Source organism: Ailuropoda melanoleuca, chromosome 8, assembly GCF_002007445.2.
Source record: "Ailuropoda melanoleuca isolate Jingjing chromosome 8, ASM200744v2, whole genome shotgun sequence".
NCBI lineage: Eukaryota > Metazoa > Chordata > Mammalia > Carnivora > Ursidae > Ailuropoda > Ailuropoda melanoleuca.
The window spans coordinates 68751846-68770015 of record NC_048225.1 but is presented as its reverse complement, the minus strand read 5'-3'; the positions used below and the strand labels follow the sequence as shown (position 1 = coordinate 68770015).

Here is an 18170-nt window from a genome sequence, read left to right as displayed (position 1 = left end):
AGTAGGAGTCTGACGAAGCCACTCATGTGAGGCAATGCCATGGAATGGAAGTACATTGAACTTGAAGCGAGAAGACAAGTGTCGGTTCTAGCTCTGCCACTTACTACTAGCAAATCTCTTAATTCTCTGGGTTTGAGATATCTCTGGTGTCACGCAGGGCTAGCTGTTCCATCTCCCTGCCTTCCAGGATTGTTATGAAGAGTGGAGAGGTCAATGCATTTGAGAGCGCTTTGCAAAACAGAAAGCACAGATGTGGGGAGGGTACTGAGTTGGTAAGATTCCGTGGTTTTGTCTGAAGTAAATGCGAGTCGCGCACACAGTGTAATAGAAGCAGGCAGCATCTCGTCAAGCACGGCCTCCTTTGCTTGATGGTTGGTTTTCAAGTTATTTTGGAGATACTGTAAGAGAACACTTTTGGAGAGCAAATTATTTTTAGGGCTGTTTTGTTAATTATTTCCTTTCTTTTATGTTTATTCCTTTGAAAGACGTTGATCTCCTTTCTGTTTCTGCTTCCTTTCCTAGAAGTGACTCATGTTCTAATCTGATAACTCATCTTTCAACGTTGTACTTAAAATTCTGACACACTTTGCAGTGAAGAAAATAGAAATACTTTACTCTAGGAAATATGTATGATGCCATTAGGGGTTTTTTGTGTACTTGAGGAAGTAGGGGTTACTGAAAGCTACTCCTCTTATATTTTTTTATCCTGGTTTGTTGTATCCTAGTATTTCTACATTTGCCCAAATATGAGAACATAGCCCCTGTTAGCAGTAAACAAGTGCAGGATTTTGTGTTAACGGGAGATATCATGCTGTCTACTAATTTTAGTGTTGTTTTTATTTTGTTGTTATTGTCCATAACAGTATAAAACTAAGCTAAATTGTTGGCCAAAACAGGGATTATCTGATCCTGTTCTCTTCCAATCGGTAGACAGGAGGATCGTTACACAGTCATTCATTCATTCATTCATTCATTCATTCATTCATTCGTTCGTTCATTCATCAAATATTTGACCACACAACCATGTCCCAGGCAGTGTGCCAGGCTCTTGGGATAAATTAGTGAGCAAAACCAAGGTCTGTAGTTTTTAGGGACTTACCTTTCAGATAACATGTGCGTGTCTTATCTCCTCTAGGACTCTGACCAGCTTGAGGTCAGAGATGTAGTTGTGTGCCTTTCAATGTTTTTATAAAAGTCAATGTATTTCTTTAAGGAGGATACAACTAACTGATAGTGTCATGTAGGAGGAGGTGATCCAATAACATATGGGACAAATGGAAACGGAGAGGGAGAACTATCTTAGAATTCAGCTATCAAGATGGATAATATAGGTATTAAAAGAAACATACTTAAGGATAATTGAATTATTTCAGTGATCTGGTTATCCTTTTAACCTTCTCTCATTTCTCTGCACCCCTGATAAACTAAGAGATGAAGCATAGAGATTTATACTATGGACTTTAGAGTCAGGTCAGCCTGGATTGCTGGCTATGCCCCTTAATAACTAGGAGATTTTGAGCAAGTAATATAACCATGTTAGGCCTTACTTATAAAGTAAGGATAATAAGAGAATCTACCTCAGAGGGTTGGTATGAAGATTAAATAAAAGGATAAATGTGAAGAGCTTAGCTTATAGTAAACATTAATAAATAATTACTAAAATTATTAATCCTTTAAGGTAGGATTTTTTCTGCCCTATCTGAATGAAGAACCCCAAGATTAAAAGAATTAAGCTTCTTGTCCATGGCCACACAAGTAATAAGAAAGTGAATGCCATACTTTGACACTATAGCTGTATGAGTTTTCTACTATATTCTGTTGCCTCTCAAGATGTAATTTTCAAACAGACGCTTCACCGACTGAGCCACCCAGGTGTCCCTGTCTCAGACTCATCGATAAAACTTTTAGTCCTTCAGTGTAGCTATAAAATTTAGAATGTCCTTGAAAAAATCTAGTAAGTCATTTTTGCTCTGACATATTTTTAAAGTAGCAGGATTTAAAATAATAAATGATATAGAAAAGTTAAGGATCAAAAACATAGAATGAATTCTTCAGTCCATTTCTTTAATGGGATGGTAAATATCACTGCAGACATTTTTAGAGAATATAATCAACCAGAACTATAATTGGAAAAAAGGAGTGACAGCACCTCTATGTGTACTTGGTCCATGTTTGAGGACTATCCTAGTGCTTGTGTACTTCCTTCAACTCTTAACTGTCATCAATAAAACATGGACATGCCCACATGTGGCCACCGGTGTTTATGAATAACTTGGAGAAGAAGGTAGATGTTCCTATTCTAACGGATTTGCTCCTTTTTAAAATCAGCTCTATGGAGGTAAATGTGAATGTAATAAAAATCACCAATTTTAGGTGTGCAATGAAAAATATTTTGAGAAATATACACAGAGGTGGAACCATCATAATCTCGATACAGAACACTTCTGTCAACCCCAAATGTCCCTCATGCCCCTTTATTCCCTCACACACACCCCCTGTCCTTAGATCCTGGCAGCACTCACGTGTCCCTCTAGTGTTTACTGTTCTGGAACGTCATGTAAATGACATCATACAATCTGTTTTTGGCGTCCAGCTTCTTTAACGAAGCATACTGCTTTTGAGGCTCACCCATGTGTTATACTTACAGTAGCTTGTTCCTCTGTATTCCTACTGTTCCTAGTATCCCTGTAAGGTGATACCACAATTTCTTTATCCATTTAGCAGTTAATGGGCATTTATTTATTTTTTATTTTTTTTTTAAAGATTTTATTTATTTATTCAACAGAGACAGAGACAGCCAGCGAGAGAGGGAACACAAGCAGGGGGAGTGGGAGAGGAAGAAGCAGGCTCACAGCAGAAGAGCCTGATGTGGGGCTCGATCCCAGAACGCCGGGATCATGCCCTGAGCCGAAGGCAGACGCTTAACCGCTGTGCCACCCAGGCGCCCCAGTTAATGGGCATTTAGATTGTTTCCAGTTTTTAGCTCTAATGACTAAATCTTTCAGCCTCATTTTAAGCACAACCTAGAAATTCTTCTTTACTGCCATTTCTTTTATTCCAGTTTATAAAATATGGCTAACTACAAGTTTGATTAAATGAAATCGTCAGTGTTGTGAGAACTGAAAGAAAACCAGTTGGGGAAGACTTAACTCAGTTACCCTTCGTGATGCTCTCACACGCAGCCGGGACTGTCCTCTCAGTTTTCTTTGCTTTGGTCGTTTCCCCTTGTAGATTTCTTACGGTGTATTCCACCTTCTGCTTCCTGTTTTAGCCGTTTGAATTCTGTGTCGGGAGCAAGGCCTATGCCATATTCATCTCTGTTTGACTCAGTGCCTAGCAGAGTGTCTTTCACATTACAAAGAGAGTTATGATAAATATAAAACAAATTGATTTGGATTCTCCTCTCATCCCTCCCTTGGACACATAAGTGGTTTTTAGTCTTTCAATCCATGATTGTATTACCTCTGGAGTGCCATAAAATAGGTTTCCCTAAATCAGAATATTTCAAATCCCACCTCTGCCTTCATATCACTTACATTGTAACCTTCGAGACTGTTTCTTTCTTTGGCTATAATGTGAGAGGATTTGATTAAACAGATTTGAGATTCCCTTCCAGTTTTAACATTCTAAGGTTTTATAAAAAGCCTACTAAGAAAGAACCTGCAAGGGGAGAAGGCAACTCGGGAGGAAAGGGGGCTGGAGGGAGGAAACAGGAAAGTAAATATAGGCCGTGTTTTTATGCAATGAAAAAAAACATGAATTAGACTTGTAGTGATCATTTCATACTATGTACAGATATCAAACCATTATGTTGTACACCTGAAACTAATATATGTCAATTATACCTCAATTAAAAAATTATAAAATAACATGTAGTTTCTTAAATAGAGTAAAAATTAGAGAAAGACTCAAGAAACAAAACTTGGTATGTAAATCAACATTTGTTGGTAGAGCATTGGGATTTTTTAGATTTTATTTATTTGAGAGAGAGCTTGCGTACAAGTGGGGGCAGAGGGAGAGGGAGAAGCAAGCTCCCCGCTGCGCAGGGAGCCCAGTGTGGGGCTCAGTCCCAGGACCCCAGGCTCATGACCTGAGCTGAAGGCAGATGCCTAACCAGCTGGGCCGCCCAGGCTCTCAGTAGTGCATTCTCTTAAATTCTTTATAAGGAGAACTACAATAACAGTAGTGTTTTTTTCTACAGTAAATTTAGAATATCAGTTATCAGGCAGCTTCTCGTGCTAAAAATTGATGTTGAGACTGGCAACCCCTTTGTGTAGGAGAACCATAGCCCCAGTGTGCAAAGGGTAGCCCCAGGTATGGCTGTTGTCCTGATGTGATTATCAGTAGCGCTTCTTTTCACTCTCAAATGCATATTGGTTTTGAGCAGTGCATTGTACAGCTACCCAGTTATTAGTGATCTCAGAGCCCCATATCTCCCTGCCTATAACCAGGGGTCTCACCTTGGGGTGGTTACTCAGCGGAAGAGTCCACAGTGCCCTTTCTAGGATGATTCCTTCAGCAGCACGATCTCTAGCTCGCTGAGCCCCTGGAGCCGCTCTCTTCCAGGCACTCTTCCTTTTGACATGTCTAAAAACGTTTTGCCTCCTCATGCTAGCCTTGAGCAGATTCTGCAGCCTCGCTGAAGACTGCATCCTCCCTTCCCCCCATGACAGGGGTCTAAGAACGCCTATTCATTAAGCATTCACTGCCTGCTTCTCCTGTGTGAATCCTGAGCCAGGCTCTGGATTTAGAGAGACAAAGATGACAAGAGGCAATAAGTCAAGTGTGATAAATGCCATCTTAGTAGGACGTATCCATTTACAATGTATAGTAAGGTCACCAAGGAAAGAATACTTAATTTAGGAGAGAATGGAAGGAGAGGGGAGAATTTTGAGCAGACCTTAAAGGAGAAGTAGACACTGAGCAGAGGGACAAGGGTCGGGGTGAGGGCGGGGGTGGGGTGGAACAGGATGCGGGGGGCGGGGGGAGACATCCCAGGAAAACAAAGAGACGTATGCAGCGATCCACGGGCAGAAGATTCATGGTGGGACTGGGGAGGCAAAAAGTGGCCTCATGTATCTATTTGTTGCAGTATATCCGTTTGGAACTTAGTGTGAGGGAAGACCTTGGAGTAGGTCCAAGGGGGTGTTGTTATGAGAAGCACCAGAAGGGACCTTATTTCACATTTAGCGTGGACTCCTGATGATTTCCTTTGAAGGAGGTGTGGGTATAGTTTCATTCTGGAATTTTACACCACAACATTACCGCATGCATTGACCAATTTCGATACAGACTTTCCTTATGTTGCTTTATAATTAGAAGCCAATGAATCGAGGCTCCACAGCGGTATGTGGACTACTAGTGATAGCTTTATGGAATTGTTTATTTTTAGTTTGGCAAAGGCAAGGCAGTAAATATCTCAATTAGTAAACTAAAACAGCACGGATGAGAAATGCCCACAAGGAGATAAGGAGTTAGACATAACTAAGTCAGTTAATTAAAGGAAACCCTCAGCTCACTTACCCATATTTAGAGTAAGGGGAACCAACCTAGTGTGTGTGCCGTGTCCGCGTCGCTGTCAGGATGTGATCCTGCGCATTCTTCAGATTCTGATTGTTCAGGCAGTTTCTTTCTGTAGGAGCCCCCTCGATGGGGTATTGGCCCAGCCGGATGACCCATCTCACTGGGCCAATACCCCATCACCGCGGGCTGGGACGTTGTCTTGGACTGGGGAATGTTCTCATCCCTCAACTTCTCTCAACGTGACCCGAAAGGGGTCATATTAGGAAGTGCTGGGGGAAAGATTTCCTTTTCATATTCATATTTATAATCCCATTACGTGGCCTAATGTGTGGAAATGTTTAAGGAAAACATCCAGAATCATTTCCTTGCTTCTGGGTAGGGTCCCCTACATTCTATCTGAGATGCCATTTTAAATTGAGGAGGAAAAAGCAGAGGTGGTCTACAAAGCCTGAGTTTCAGGAATCTCAGTTTTGCTGTATTGATTGATGCCATCTGTAGAACCGCATGATCTGTGGGAAGCAGTGACCGTTCAAAAGATAAAACATGAAGTGGTGGCCCGGAGCGTTGACAGTCTTACCGAAAAGGAGGTTTGTGTTTTCAAGTTACAAAATAATAATATTCGGATGTCACGGTTTTTTGATTTTTAAAGTCGTATACTTTAGTCCATCTTGAATATGGCATGTACTGAACACAGCGTGAAAGGCCCTTTGGCTCTCCCCCGGGTGGGGGGAGGCGGGGGTCTGACAAAGGTTGTTGTCTTCTTCGGCTCCACAGTTTACTGCGTGTCAGCTCTCTGTGTTCTGTGGGGAAGTGGTGGGGCTTGCTGCATCTGTAGATTACATTTCTGCCTGTCTCCTCTCTGCTTTGTAGACTGGAAAAAGATAGCATTCAGCAGAGCCTCAGCAACGAAGCAAAGGCCCAAGCCCTTCAGGCCCAGCAAAGAGAGCAGGAGCTGACACAGAAGATACAGCAAATGGAGGCCCAGCATGACCAAACTGGTAGGTGGTAGGGAAAGATTAGAGCCTGGGCACTGGCTCACAAGGCAGGCCCACGCCTTACTGTGAAATGACATCAGGAACACCTGTAACCTTTGGCTGGCCGAAGGGAGCAGATGCTAACTACACCGGAGATTCCGAATTACATATTAGTTAGCGTTTAAAAGAGAAAATGGAAAGTATTGCCCACTGTCTGTTGATTTCAGAGTGCTGCTCTCACATCTGTTGCACCATCTGGATTATGAGTTTATTTACCTGTGTTCAAGAAACGTAAAGCTGAGAGAGACCACAACAAAGTAGAAAAACAAAGGGCTTGTTTTTGGCTGGGTTTTCAGGCACACATGTTATATAAAAAAATAGCATCAGAAGCTCGGCGGGAAATGCTCTGAGCTTACAGTTAGAGTCTCCTGAATAGCACTGAACAGTTCCCACAGCACACACATTATAGCTACTCTAAAAGCCTAATGAGTTTGCTTCAGCATCCAAACTGGAGAAAAGCTTTAGCCATTAATCGGTTCTTAATTCACTGTCGCAGCTGGATGTAATTCAGTGGCTCCAAATTGATATGTTCCTTTATTTAATCTTTGCAGCTTCGAACATTTTTAGCATTTGTATGATTTCCCCACCCGCCCCCCCAGCCCAATCGAGAGCGATGTTTAATCCTTTGCATTCTTCAAGTTCTCAAACTGCTGTGAAAATGCAGTAATACAAGGCATTGACCACAGCTGGCAGCTTGGCTAAAAATTGCCATCTTTCATCACATTGGTGCTATTTTGCAGACGGAGTTGGCCAGTAACTCCTTACCTTTAATTTGAAAGTAAAATGCACTTTTGTTCAAAGCAACCAGTTGGATGTGTTCACCCAGAGCATTCTGTAGCCCCTTTCACTTTTGAGTTGTGTGTTCACAGACAGTGTTAGTCAAAACAAGACCGTGTCAGTCATTATAATTCCACACCACGTACTCTGAGCTGATTGTACTATTAAAACAAAAGTTTAATTGATCCTGTCTCTTGCAGAAAAGTGTTGCTTAATTTTGAATGCCTTGATTTATTTTGCTTTGTATGCTATATGCTTTTTACCAGTCAGTGGCTAAAATTGGAAAGAAATAAAGGGGCTTATTAAACCTGACACTTCAAGATAATTTTTCACATGATCTCATGTGCACTGTATTTGAAGACGGGCTAAAAAAATGATTGCTTACCCTATAGGTGAAAAATGGTAACATAAAAGTCATTAAATCATCTATTTGCTTATAAAGAGGCAAATGTCATATTGACTCACATGATTCCCTTCCGCATTTTTCCAGACTCAGTGGATGTTTTTCCACTAAAAGCAAAAGGAGGGAATTCGGGAAGAAATAGTGTTTCCACTCCTGCTCACAAGCTTCTAATGATCAAGGAGGCTTGGGCGGAGTCTGAGTGCTACGTGAGAGGGTTTAACGGCTAAGGGCACCTTAAGAACACTTCTGTGCACAAAAATATCACACTCTCTTCAATGCCTTTGACCAGATCTTCAGTGAAGCACATACTGTTGACAGTGAAATCCAAATTCTAGGGAAGATTATGTATTTTATATCGTTACGAAAGAAGTATACACGACGGGTTGGGTTAGTGAGATATGTGGGCAAATACGAAACATAAAGCATGAATTACAGTATAGAACAGAGTTCCTCCGTTATTTTAGTTGTGAATTATCTAGTTGTGATCATTCTTGACACTGTTGATAGTAAAATTGTCAAAATAAAAATATAATATCTTGCATATTACAAAGATAGAAGTATCCATGGCTCCACTTGAGATAATCTGACAGTTTATCAGCACGTTAAAACGTCACCCCAAGCTGGTATGATCAGAACTGTTTCCGGGGTGTAATTATTAGAAAAATTAATGCCTCCCAAGATTTAGTGTCTTGCCAGGTGAGTGGTCCTTTGACCTTGGTTGTTGAAATTGACCTGGCGGCTTCTAGGAACGGGGTAGCGGTCTTAGCACTGTTACTGGTCTACATTTGGAAGCCCTGCAGAGTTACAACCATAAACATCTTATATTGGTGGGGGGTTTATTGTTATTTCTAGAAAATGAACAGTATTCATTGCTGACCTCCCAGAATACATTTTTGACAAAGTTAAAGGAAGAATGCTGTGCATTAGCCAAGAAACTGGAGCAGATCTCTAAAAAAAGCAGGTAGGTGGTATTATACAATACTTTCGGAGTACTGTTTGGGTGAATACTGTCATTTTTTCTTTAAAAACTGCATTTCCATTATTTGAGGCTCATGTCAAAATTAAATATGTGTTGACGTATTTCCTGTGAAAATACTTCCTCTGTATGGACAGTTTCTTAATATGTACAATTTCTTAATTGTCCATACAGACACCTTGGTGTTTTTTTCATGATTTTGAATACATACTATTATTTGACTTTTTCAACATTCAGAATCGACAGTTATGAAACTTCAGAACACAAAGGTCAAGAGACAAATATTTTATAAAGGATTCAGATAAATCAAGCAGTTTTAAAGTCTTATGTCGATATAGTTAACATTTTAATCTGTCAGTACAGTTCTCCACGAACACCCAGAAACTCTCTCTAGGTCAAATGATAATAGATGAAATGCGTATCTACAAAAATGAAACTAGGTGATACTTGAAAATAAATAAACCCAAACCATCCTTTCATTCTCCAAAACTCGATTTGTCTTATTAGAACAGCTATCATCCATTGTGTAGGTGCGCTGCCTTTTATAGCATACATTGATTGGGGTCTTCGTGAATTATTTTCGGCACATTTTCTAGTCAGATTATTTCCATGAATGAATGATTCTCTGCTGTAAATGATAAGGAGCCTGCATTCTCATCTCAGCTCTGAGAGTAACCGTCTAAGCTCAGACAAATTTTACTTGACCTGCTTGAACTGTGCTTTCCTCTTGTAAATGAATGATATTGGACAGAATCACTTTGAACTATAAAAGGCATCACTGACGTAAACTAACTAGATATTAGATGACCCATTAAACTACAACCTAGTGGAAAAATAACCTGTAGATCTCGTCTTTATTTTTCTGAAGTTCACGTAGATGTACACAGGGCAAGCGGTAGAGCTCAGTGAGCAAACTTCTGACTTAGGAATCTCATTCAGAAAGGATTTCCCGAGCCCTGTCTTGGATTCCTGCATCAGTGAGGTAGCTTAGCTGTTGGAATCCATATCCCAGAATCCTTTGGGGAATCAGAGGGCTGATGAGTCCAGTTCTTCCTGCTCCCAGGAAGACAGAGGCTTTTATAAAGCACCCAGAATGCGCTCTGACATGCGGACCTTCTTAGCAAATACTAATTAAAGATCTTATTTGCGTAGAGAAAAAGCTCAGGGTGCCAAAATACCAGATATTTTCAGGAAGCTTGACAAGGAAACCCAAATGATTTTGTCGCAGGAGAGACCCTCATAATATTAACAGTAGCTCCTGCTAATTTGAAGCATGTTATTTGCCTCACATAAACCCAAAACTAAGTAATTTGTTAGAAGCAAACAAACAAAAAACCTGGATCATACAGTTTAAGAAGAAATTACATTGATCTGGGACTTAAAAGATTGTGTTATCTGAAGATTGCTTTATGATAGATTATTAATTATCTTGCTCTCTAAGGAGACATAATTCCGGAAATTACAGCATAAAAAAGAGATGGAGGTACTGTATGCTTGGTATTAATTCTTACAACTTGAGACAGGAATTACATGTGAGGGAACCAATACTCACAGTGTTTAAATAGCTGGAAAGTGGGAGAACTAGAGTTCTACCCTAGATATTTCTAGTTCCAAGGCCTATGATCTTTCTTGTAAGAAGTGTAATATCTTGCATCTACTACCAAAGAAAATCCAGGCAAAAGCAGCTATGGTAAGAAAGTTTGGGAAAGAAAAAATATTCCTTCAATTCCCATGGAGAAGTAGGCATGCTCTTCATGTGAGGGTAAGCCTGGGAGCGTGGGACAACCTGTGCCCTGCTTCCTTGGCCCCCTTTCTTCTGCTCTGTATCTATCCATTTGTCCTGTACTGATCTAGTGAGACTGAGCCTCCGCCCGCCTCCACCTCCTCTTGTTTCGGGTTCCTCCAGTTCCTGACCGCTCTTTGTCAGCTGAACGTGCCTCTGTCTGTCGGATACCCACATGGCGTGCAGTACCTGCTTGCTGACTGAATGAAACAAGTATGGTTTTACCCCCTCGAACCTGACCTGACTCTCCTCCCAACCTGTTCCTGTGTAGATGACAGACAGGGTGCAGTGAAAAGCACTTTGGAATTCAGAAGGAGCGAGGTTCAAATCTTGCTCTGCCACTTGGCTGCATGACCTTGGGTACATTGCCTAATCTCCAAACCTCAGCTTCTCCCTCTCTAAAATATGTATATTTTTAAAATTTATTTTATTTATTTATTTATTTATTTATTTATTTATTTATTCATTCATTCATTCATTCATTCATTCATTCATTGAGAGAAAACATGGGGGGGCAGGAGGGGCCGAGGGAGAGGGAGAATCTCAAGCAGGCTCCACACTCAGCATGGAGCCTGACCCTGAGATCACGACCTGAGCCAAAACCAAGAGTCCAACTGACTGAGCCACGCAGGTGCCCCTAAAACATTTCTAAAACCCTGTTGCCGGACTGTTGTGGGGATAAGAAATACTGAGAGATACACGGGTGCACATACACACATACACACATGTGTAAAGCGCCTCACTCGGTGCGCAACACGTGGAAGTGTAAGCACTCATGCTGACGGCATAGGTTCCAGAGCCTTGACCGTGGCAGTTTGGATGTGACTTCCATCCAGTTATTACTGTCTTTTCCAGGGAGGCTCCGAGTGCCATTCTGACAGACATAAATTCTGTATCACAAGGAAAACCTTTGTAAAAGCAAAGCAGGATCGGGAAACTGTGGGTCTGGTGGTGTTTCGAGTCCTGCTCTAAGCTGGCCTCTTTTGTAAATCTGAAGAATTAAAATAAGGCCATCTACTGTCGCTTTGCAAGTTTATCCAAAACTAAGGCCTGGCAATCATAAACACTCAAAAAATTGTTACCGATTATGGTTAAAACTTTTAAGAACCCCTGAAGTTTACAAAATACTCATTTTGTGTGTCTCACAAGAACGTGGTAGAATACGGTAAACTGATTTTAAGGTTGGCTGTCTGTCGTTGACTTTAATTCCTGTCCACCAAGTGTCTCTTTTCCCTCTGGCTCCCTCTATGAAGAGGACGACATTTTTAAAATTCATACAAAATGTATCATTGGATTTTGACATGACCTTTTGCTTTGAATTCACCTGTATAACTTGAAGGGCTCAGAGTGGTTCTTTTTAAATAAAGACTGTAAATTTATGAAGCCCTGGGGAAGCCTTCGGGAGCTCTGTGCACCCTATACTAAACTTTGGGGATAAATGATTTTTCCTGCGCTTTGAGGTGAGGAAAGTCTTGGAGCTAGTTTTGAGTTTCCTAGAGCGTTGTCACTGTGGAAGTCCAGTCTCCACAATAATGACCCCTCAGGGTAATTCTGAGCCGTCTTTTCCTCAGAGTACGACAGTAAAATTTTTCTTAAAAGTGGGTCTATTTATTTTGTATTTCTCAACAATCGAGAACAATTTTTGTAGCTCCCTTTTCTTGCTCGGGACATTTCTCAGAGTTCCACGTTATTTATGACCCCATACTAACCAAATGGCTTCACAGCATTTGTTATTAGCTTCATTTTTTACTCACGGATCTAGCCGTTTGACCAGAGCCCCTGCCGTCCCTAGGAACGCTGACAGTCTGGGCTCGCCGTGCCGTAGGCTCTGACTCGTTACCCCGGCCTCAGGCTAGGCTGCCCGTGCAGGTGTTTAGGAAGGGTCCTTCCGAGTGTGTGTGTTGTATGTGTTTTCTCCCCAAGTGCCAACCTCAGGGGCAGCGCCTTGAGCTCCGTTGTCTGCGCGCCCTCCCCAGTGATCAGCGCGGACTGTCTGCACGCCGCGTTCCACCCTGCTTGGGTGGTGTCTGTAACTCCAGGGTTTGTGAATGGCACGTCCCATTTTCGAACTAAAAATGAACTGCCGATTCTGTGCATTTGATATAGCTCGTTTCTGACCACGAGACGGGAGAATTAATTCCATTTTGCTTTTAATTGGCACCAGGCAGGCATGCTGGCTGATTTGAGTTGACGCTCTCATAAACTTTAGCTACCCTTTCGTCTTTATTCCCCGGAACCCTGGGAGCTTATTACAAGTCCTAGGGTTGTTTTTGAGGGTGGTAAGTGGGGCCATTGAAATATCTTTGGTGCAACTGTGATTTCTCTTTATCAAAGTGAGGGAAGTGTTCCCTCTCCGCAGGGGCTTGGATGAATCAGCAGTAAAATGGTTGCAATGCCCTTTGCAGGGCTCTGACCGAGGCCTGGGAAGAGCTGAGAAGTGCTTGTTGGGCGCTGGGAGGCGTGAGCCTCTGGCAGCTGGAGGGTGGTGATCAAGCCTGGGCTGGGGTGCGGCCCCTCGGCGCACGTTGGAGAGACAGGCTAGCAGGGAGCACAGAACCCCGGTCTACGTGGTGGTTTTGCGTCTCTTCTTTCTTTTCCTGTCACTGTCACTTTCTGGGTTGCTAGGCTTGTGGATTGATGTCTAACACTGCCCATTGTGTATTTGTGATTTGCGTTTTGTAATTAAGAGGAACAATGGTAGTCCATTGGGTCTCGTTATATATAATGGTTGGTTTAATTTGTTTCACTTCTATCTTGTTAATTGTAAATTGATCATTAAGATTTGAATTCTAATCTGTCACCAGGGTTGTGGGTATTGAGGCTAGAGCAATGATCCTGGTTTTAATCACTGATGATGAGAAACAAATTTTATAATTTTGGTACATATTGCAGTTCATATATTTTAACACTGTATTTTATGGTGTTATAAATATTGTTAAATGACTTTTAGTGTAGTTTTACTGTGTGGACTATAATGTATAAATTATATTACTGTTTTGGCAACAGTCAGTACCCAACTGTGTGAGTTTAATTGAAGTAAAGAACACACACCCGGTTGAACTATTTTTTCCCCCGCATGTTTAGACGATGTTAGATTGGGATGCTACAAAAATTATATTCTACAAGGAGGGACTCATACTGGCCTCTGCTAATTGTCACCAAAAGTCAAGTGAGAATCTAAAAGAATAAAAAATTAAGGGGTCAGGTTTTCCCTTAAAAAAGCAATTATCACTGTAATCCTAATTGTAGTAGTAAAATATTATACTTCATGCAAATGCCATTACACAGTATAACTGGTATATAAAAATGTAGGGAAAAGTTCATGCTTCTGTGAAGCCAGACATTACCTAAATTTTCTCTAAAAATGGATTAGAGTCAATTATTCCTTTATATGACACTGGGATAATCGTGCCACAGAGGTAATCTGGAACCAACAGAAACTTGTGCTGAAGTTTACTCTCTGAGCTTTGCAAACTACTAGTTCTTTGACTATATCGTGGGCCCTAGACAGACTAATGATGATGTCCGTGGACATTTGCCAAATTTTTATCAGATACTGCAAGTTGGAAGGCAAATTATCATTATAAACAAAGAGAAATAAAAACCCAAAAATATGCAAAGCAGAAAAAAATATTATAGCAATAAAATACCTGATACTAATGTGCACTTTGCAAAATAACATTTATCTCTTTGTGGTCATGTAAGACATCCCCAGTGTAGGGCATTTGGCTATAACTAGAAAGAAAAATTAAGAAAAAAAAATTTCCTATGACATTACCATCCAGCGGTAACGTTCATCTGTGATGTATCTCCTTGCATTGAGTTTGGGTGTGGAAGTAAGTGTGTATGTACACATACATTCGCCTGGTGGGTGAGTGCCACTGTAGACACTGTCTGTGTCCTGCTTTTCACTTACTGATATCTGGTGAACATTTGTCTACAGCACTACTCTGGAAACCATTTTAATTGAATCATTCATATGTATAATAAGTCATTAGACATTTAAGATGTTTCCAGTTTTTCACTGTTATGATAATACAATAATAATTTTGTCCATTACTCTGAATTTTTTATGATTCCCTTAGTCGAGATGCCTAAAAGGGGATTGTGGGTCCAAAGACTCTGACCTGTCTTTTTTCTGTTTCAGTAATTCGAACCCTTTTAAGGCTATTCGTGGATGACTTTGTTCAAGTATTACACTAAATTCTCAGTATACGTGTACCCACATCAGTATGTGACACAGAGAGGTGAAATTTGTAAGAAAAAGTGAGAGGCAGTATTGCACAGTGGGTGGGACAACCCCTTTAGAGTTGGAGAGGCCAGTATTTGTATCTGAGCTGGGCTAATGACCCTTTGGGTGACCTCAGGCAAGTCATTAAACCTCCTATTTACCTCACAGAGAAAAGGAAATAAACACTTACCCTCTATCTGACAGAGAGTAGGCAAGCATGCACTGAATATTCAACTGGGGCCTGCTTTTGTTATGCATTTTTTTGAATAATAGCAGAAATTTGAGTATTTTATAAATGTTGATTGCCTGTTTCTGTTTCTTCCTCTGTGAATATTTTTCATATTCCTCCTATGTTTTTAATCGGAATTTTGATGGAGAGGGGGATAGCACCTCATTAAATGATGCTTCTCATCTTCATTTGTCTCATTTTTTCTGCGTTCTCAGCCCTTTTTTTAATTTTGAAAATCTTGTTCCCAGTGCCTTCTGTTTTTCATGATTTTTTTTCAAAATCAGAGTGATTTTCAAAATCTTTTTTCCAGGTTTACTGAGAAATTAGTGACATACATCACCGTCCAAGTTTAAGACGTACAGCATGGTGGTGTGATTTACATGTATTGTGACATGATGACCACAGTAGATGCAGCTGGAATGACTTTACTGTTTGTCTTAAATATGTGTCCATTTTTAAAATTAAAAAAAATGGAAAAGGAAAAGAAATTTTAGAAAATTCCTAATTCTGACACCTAGAGATAATCCATATTAATATGTAATATACACAGTATTTTAAAGGGGGAAGGGGAAAAAGTATTTTTTAATTATAAAATGGTATCACTTTATATATGCTGATTTTCAAATATTTTCCTTTCTTACCAATATATCATATTTTTAAGTCAATAAATAACACTGCCAACAGATAGCCCTCACTGTCAGACTAGCCTCTTGATACTCCTTTGTATAAGTAATGTAACCAGTCTTCTGTTGACACATTTCTGGATTTGGTTTCCAGATATGGGGTTGGAGAGCAAGGTTGCTTCTAGAAAGAATGCTACTGTGAACAGTACGACTTTTTGTGTGTAAAGTTTTCATATTTTTATATTGTAAAAATCTATGTTTCTGTTGTAATTGTTCTTTTAAAAAGTGACTTTTCCCCCCCTGGGGAAGTACCTGAGGACGGATAAATACTCTTCTGCGTGTTTTCCTAATCTGGTTTAAGGACTTTCATTGTCTTTTTGGAATTTATTTTAGCGCATGATACATGTTGTGATAAGAAATACTAATCTTCGAAGAACACTCAATTAACAATTTCTTATAACTGCCTTAAATTCTTGTATATTGTCTGTGATTTTGAAAGGAGAAACATAAATCATTACTAACCGATTTAGACTATTTCAAATATAGGTAAATTCTTATTAGGAGAAGCAAATGTAGACTGAGTGCTTGATCTGACCTTGCAAATGAGACAATCCCTGCCCTCATGTGGACTCTAGTGAAAGATGAGCCATCGAGCCACAGTTCAGAGGAATAAATTATATGCTAATATATGCAGAAAAGCTGAGAGTAGTTTCAGAAAATATGCTGATATACTGAGAACGGCGAAGTATTAATCAGGGCAAGCTTCCTTTGAGTTGACACCGGAACCAAGATGAAAACGATATGAGGAATGAGGGGAACAGAACGTGAGAAATTGCCTCATACAGTGACGTCATCACCTGGGGCGAGTTCCGTGGGATGCGTTCCCTGAGCAAATCCACATCTCTCCTTAACCAGGAAGAAAAGACTCTCTCACCTAATGGAGGAATCCTTTCTTTTGGAGTGACGTAATTCTGCGTCAGGGGTCTCACTTAACCTTCAAGAAACAAACCGGTCGTCAGCTGCTCACGTTTTCAGATGTAAGAGCAGTGGAGCGTGAGGAGGTGGTGACCACAGGACCCATGCTGAACTGAAAGCAAGGACAGGGATACGGTTTTTCTCGGATGGGTCTCTTTCCGATCTTCAGGTTTCGAGACTCAAGGTGATTCTCCAAGATACTGAAGAGGTAACGTACTTCATCACCAAAGTAGCTTCCTGTGATCCCACCTGTGATGTGTGAGGGCAGCACGAAGACTGGGTAGATAGTACCCGAGGTGGCAAAGTGGGGGAAGGGGAATCTCACGTGTCTCCAGAGGGCACTTGCATGGGAAGCAAGCTCGTCTGCTCTCGGGATGCCAGAAAAACTTGGAAGGCAGAAGCGGAGCATAGGACCAAAACCAAAATCGACAGTTCTACTCCCGACCCCACACAGCCAATGACTGTCCCTCCTCCACCCAGCGATTCGGAGCTTCCTCTCTGAAGACACGGAACCAGCAGGCTCTGGTCACAATAGGGGCACTGAGGGTTGCAGAGAGAAATGAATAGGAAGTCTGCATTCTGAAAGGTGAGATCCCTACCTCTCTGTTTCCTATGGGCTCCTAAACCACGGCTGGCGAGGGTCAGACCCAACAAGCAGGGAGCTGGAGACTTCTCTTGAGAAGCAGGATGGCCACAGGGGAAGAATGACGGACACGGATATTAGAAATAAACCACTGGAAATCCACTAAAAAGATGGCTGGACGTTCCGTCCCTCTACACTAAAGCCCTCATCTGGGGACGGTCAATGTACACCAGTGTGCGTGCGATCGTCATAAGCTACTGAGCCAGCAAGGACCAAGGTTTCGGTAGTCACGTGATGCAAATGTGGCCATTGCTTTAACTGCACACTGGAATACTAGTTGTTACATTGACGAGCTGGAGATGGGGTGAGGGGGTGGGTAGAGGAATGCCATTTTTCATTATTATGCCTTTTGGAACTATATGATTTTAATCATGTGCCATTACATTAGCTATGTTAATTGAAAGAAACAATGCTCTGTCGTAGAGATTAGGCCTGGGGTTGCTCCTTTAACAGCATGGTGGCTGGCCTGTAATAGGCACTCAATAAATACTGGGTGTGAATATGAATCATTTTCATTTTTGTGTCGTTCCTGGAAGAAGCCACCTCTTTCAGAGTAAGTCATTATTCCTTTCTCTATCTGCCACTGGAGTCCCTGCAATGCAAACATTCCTGCAGTAGACATTTTGCAATTTCTGGAATATTCCATTTTACCTAAAATAACTTTTATTTACAGTACTATTTTTAAGTGTGGGGTTTAAGATAATGCTAAGGTTATACAGTAAAAATGTGCTCTGGTAATAAGAACCTTTAGCATTTGTCATTTCTGTGTGTTCACCTCTCTAGATCTGAAATAGCTCAGCTCAGTCAAGAGAAAAGGTATACACATGACAAACTGGAAAAGTTACAGAGGAGAAATGATGAATTGGAGGAACAGTGTGTCCAACACGGGAGACTACATGAGATAATGAAGCAAAGGTAATACAACTTTAACAATCAACTGACATGCTGTATATTGAAGGTGTTTGGTTCCAAA

The 18170-nt window shown here is 41.0% G+C and overlaps 1 protein-coding gene across 14 annotated transcripts in view; it reads left to right on the top strand.

Annotated features, from left to right (window-relative positions):
- The window catches only part of SDCCAG8 (SHH signaling and ciliogenesis regulator SDCCAG8), a 239423-nt gene that overhangs the window by 147649 nt on the left and 73604 nt on the right, over positions 1 to 18170 (top strand). For 10 of the 14 annotated variants that reach the window (XM_034666639.1, XM_034666637.1, XM_034666640.1 and 7 more), the window contains 3 exons: positions 6394 to 6521; positions 8590 to 8698; positions 17981 to 18112. In XM_034666639.1, coding sequence (XP_034522530.1) covers positions 6394 to 6521; positions 8590 to 8698; positions 17981 to 18112 — 369 coding nt within the window. Of the gene's footprint in view, positions 1 to 6393; positions 6522 to 8589; positions 8699 to 17980; positions 18113 to 18170 lie in introns of those variants that run through there. The other 4 variants (XM_034666643.1, XM_034666644.1, XM_034666636.1 and 1 more) reach the window with 3 other exon arrangements.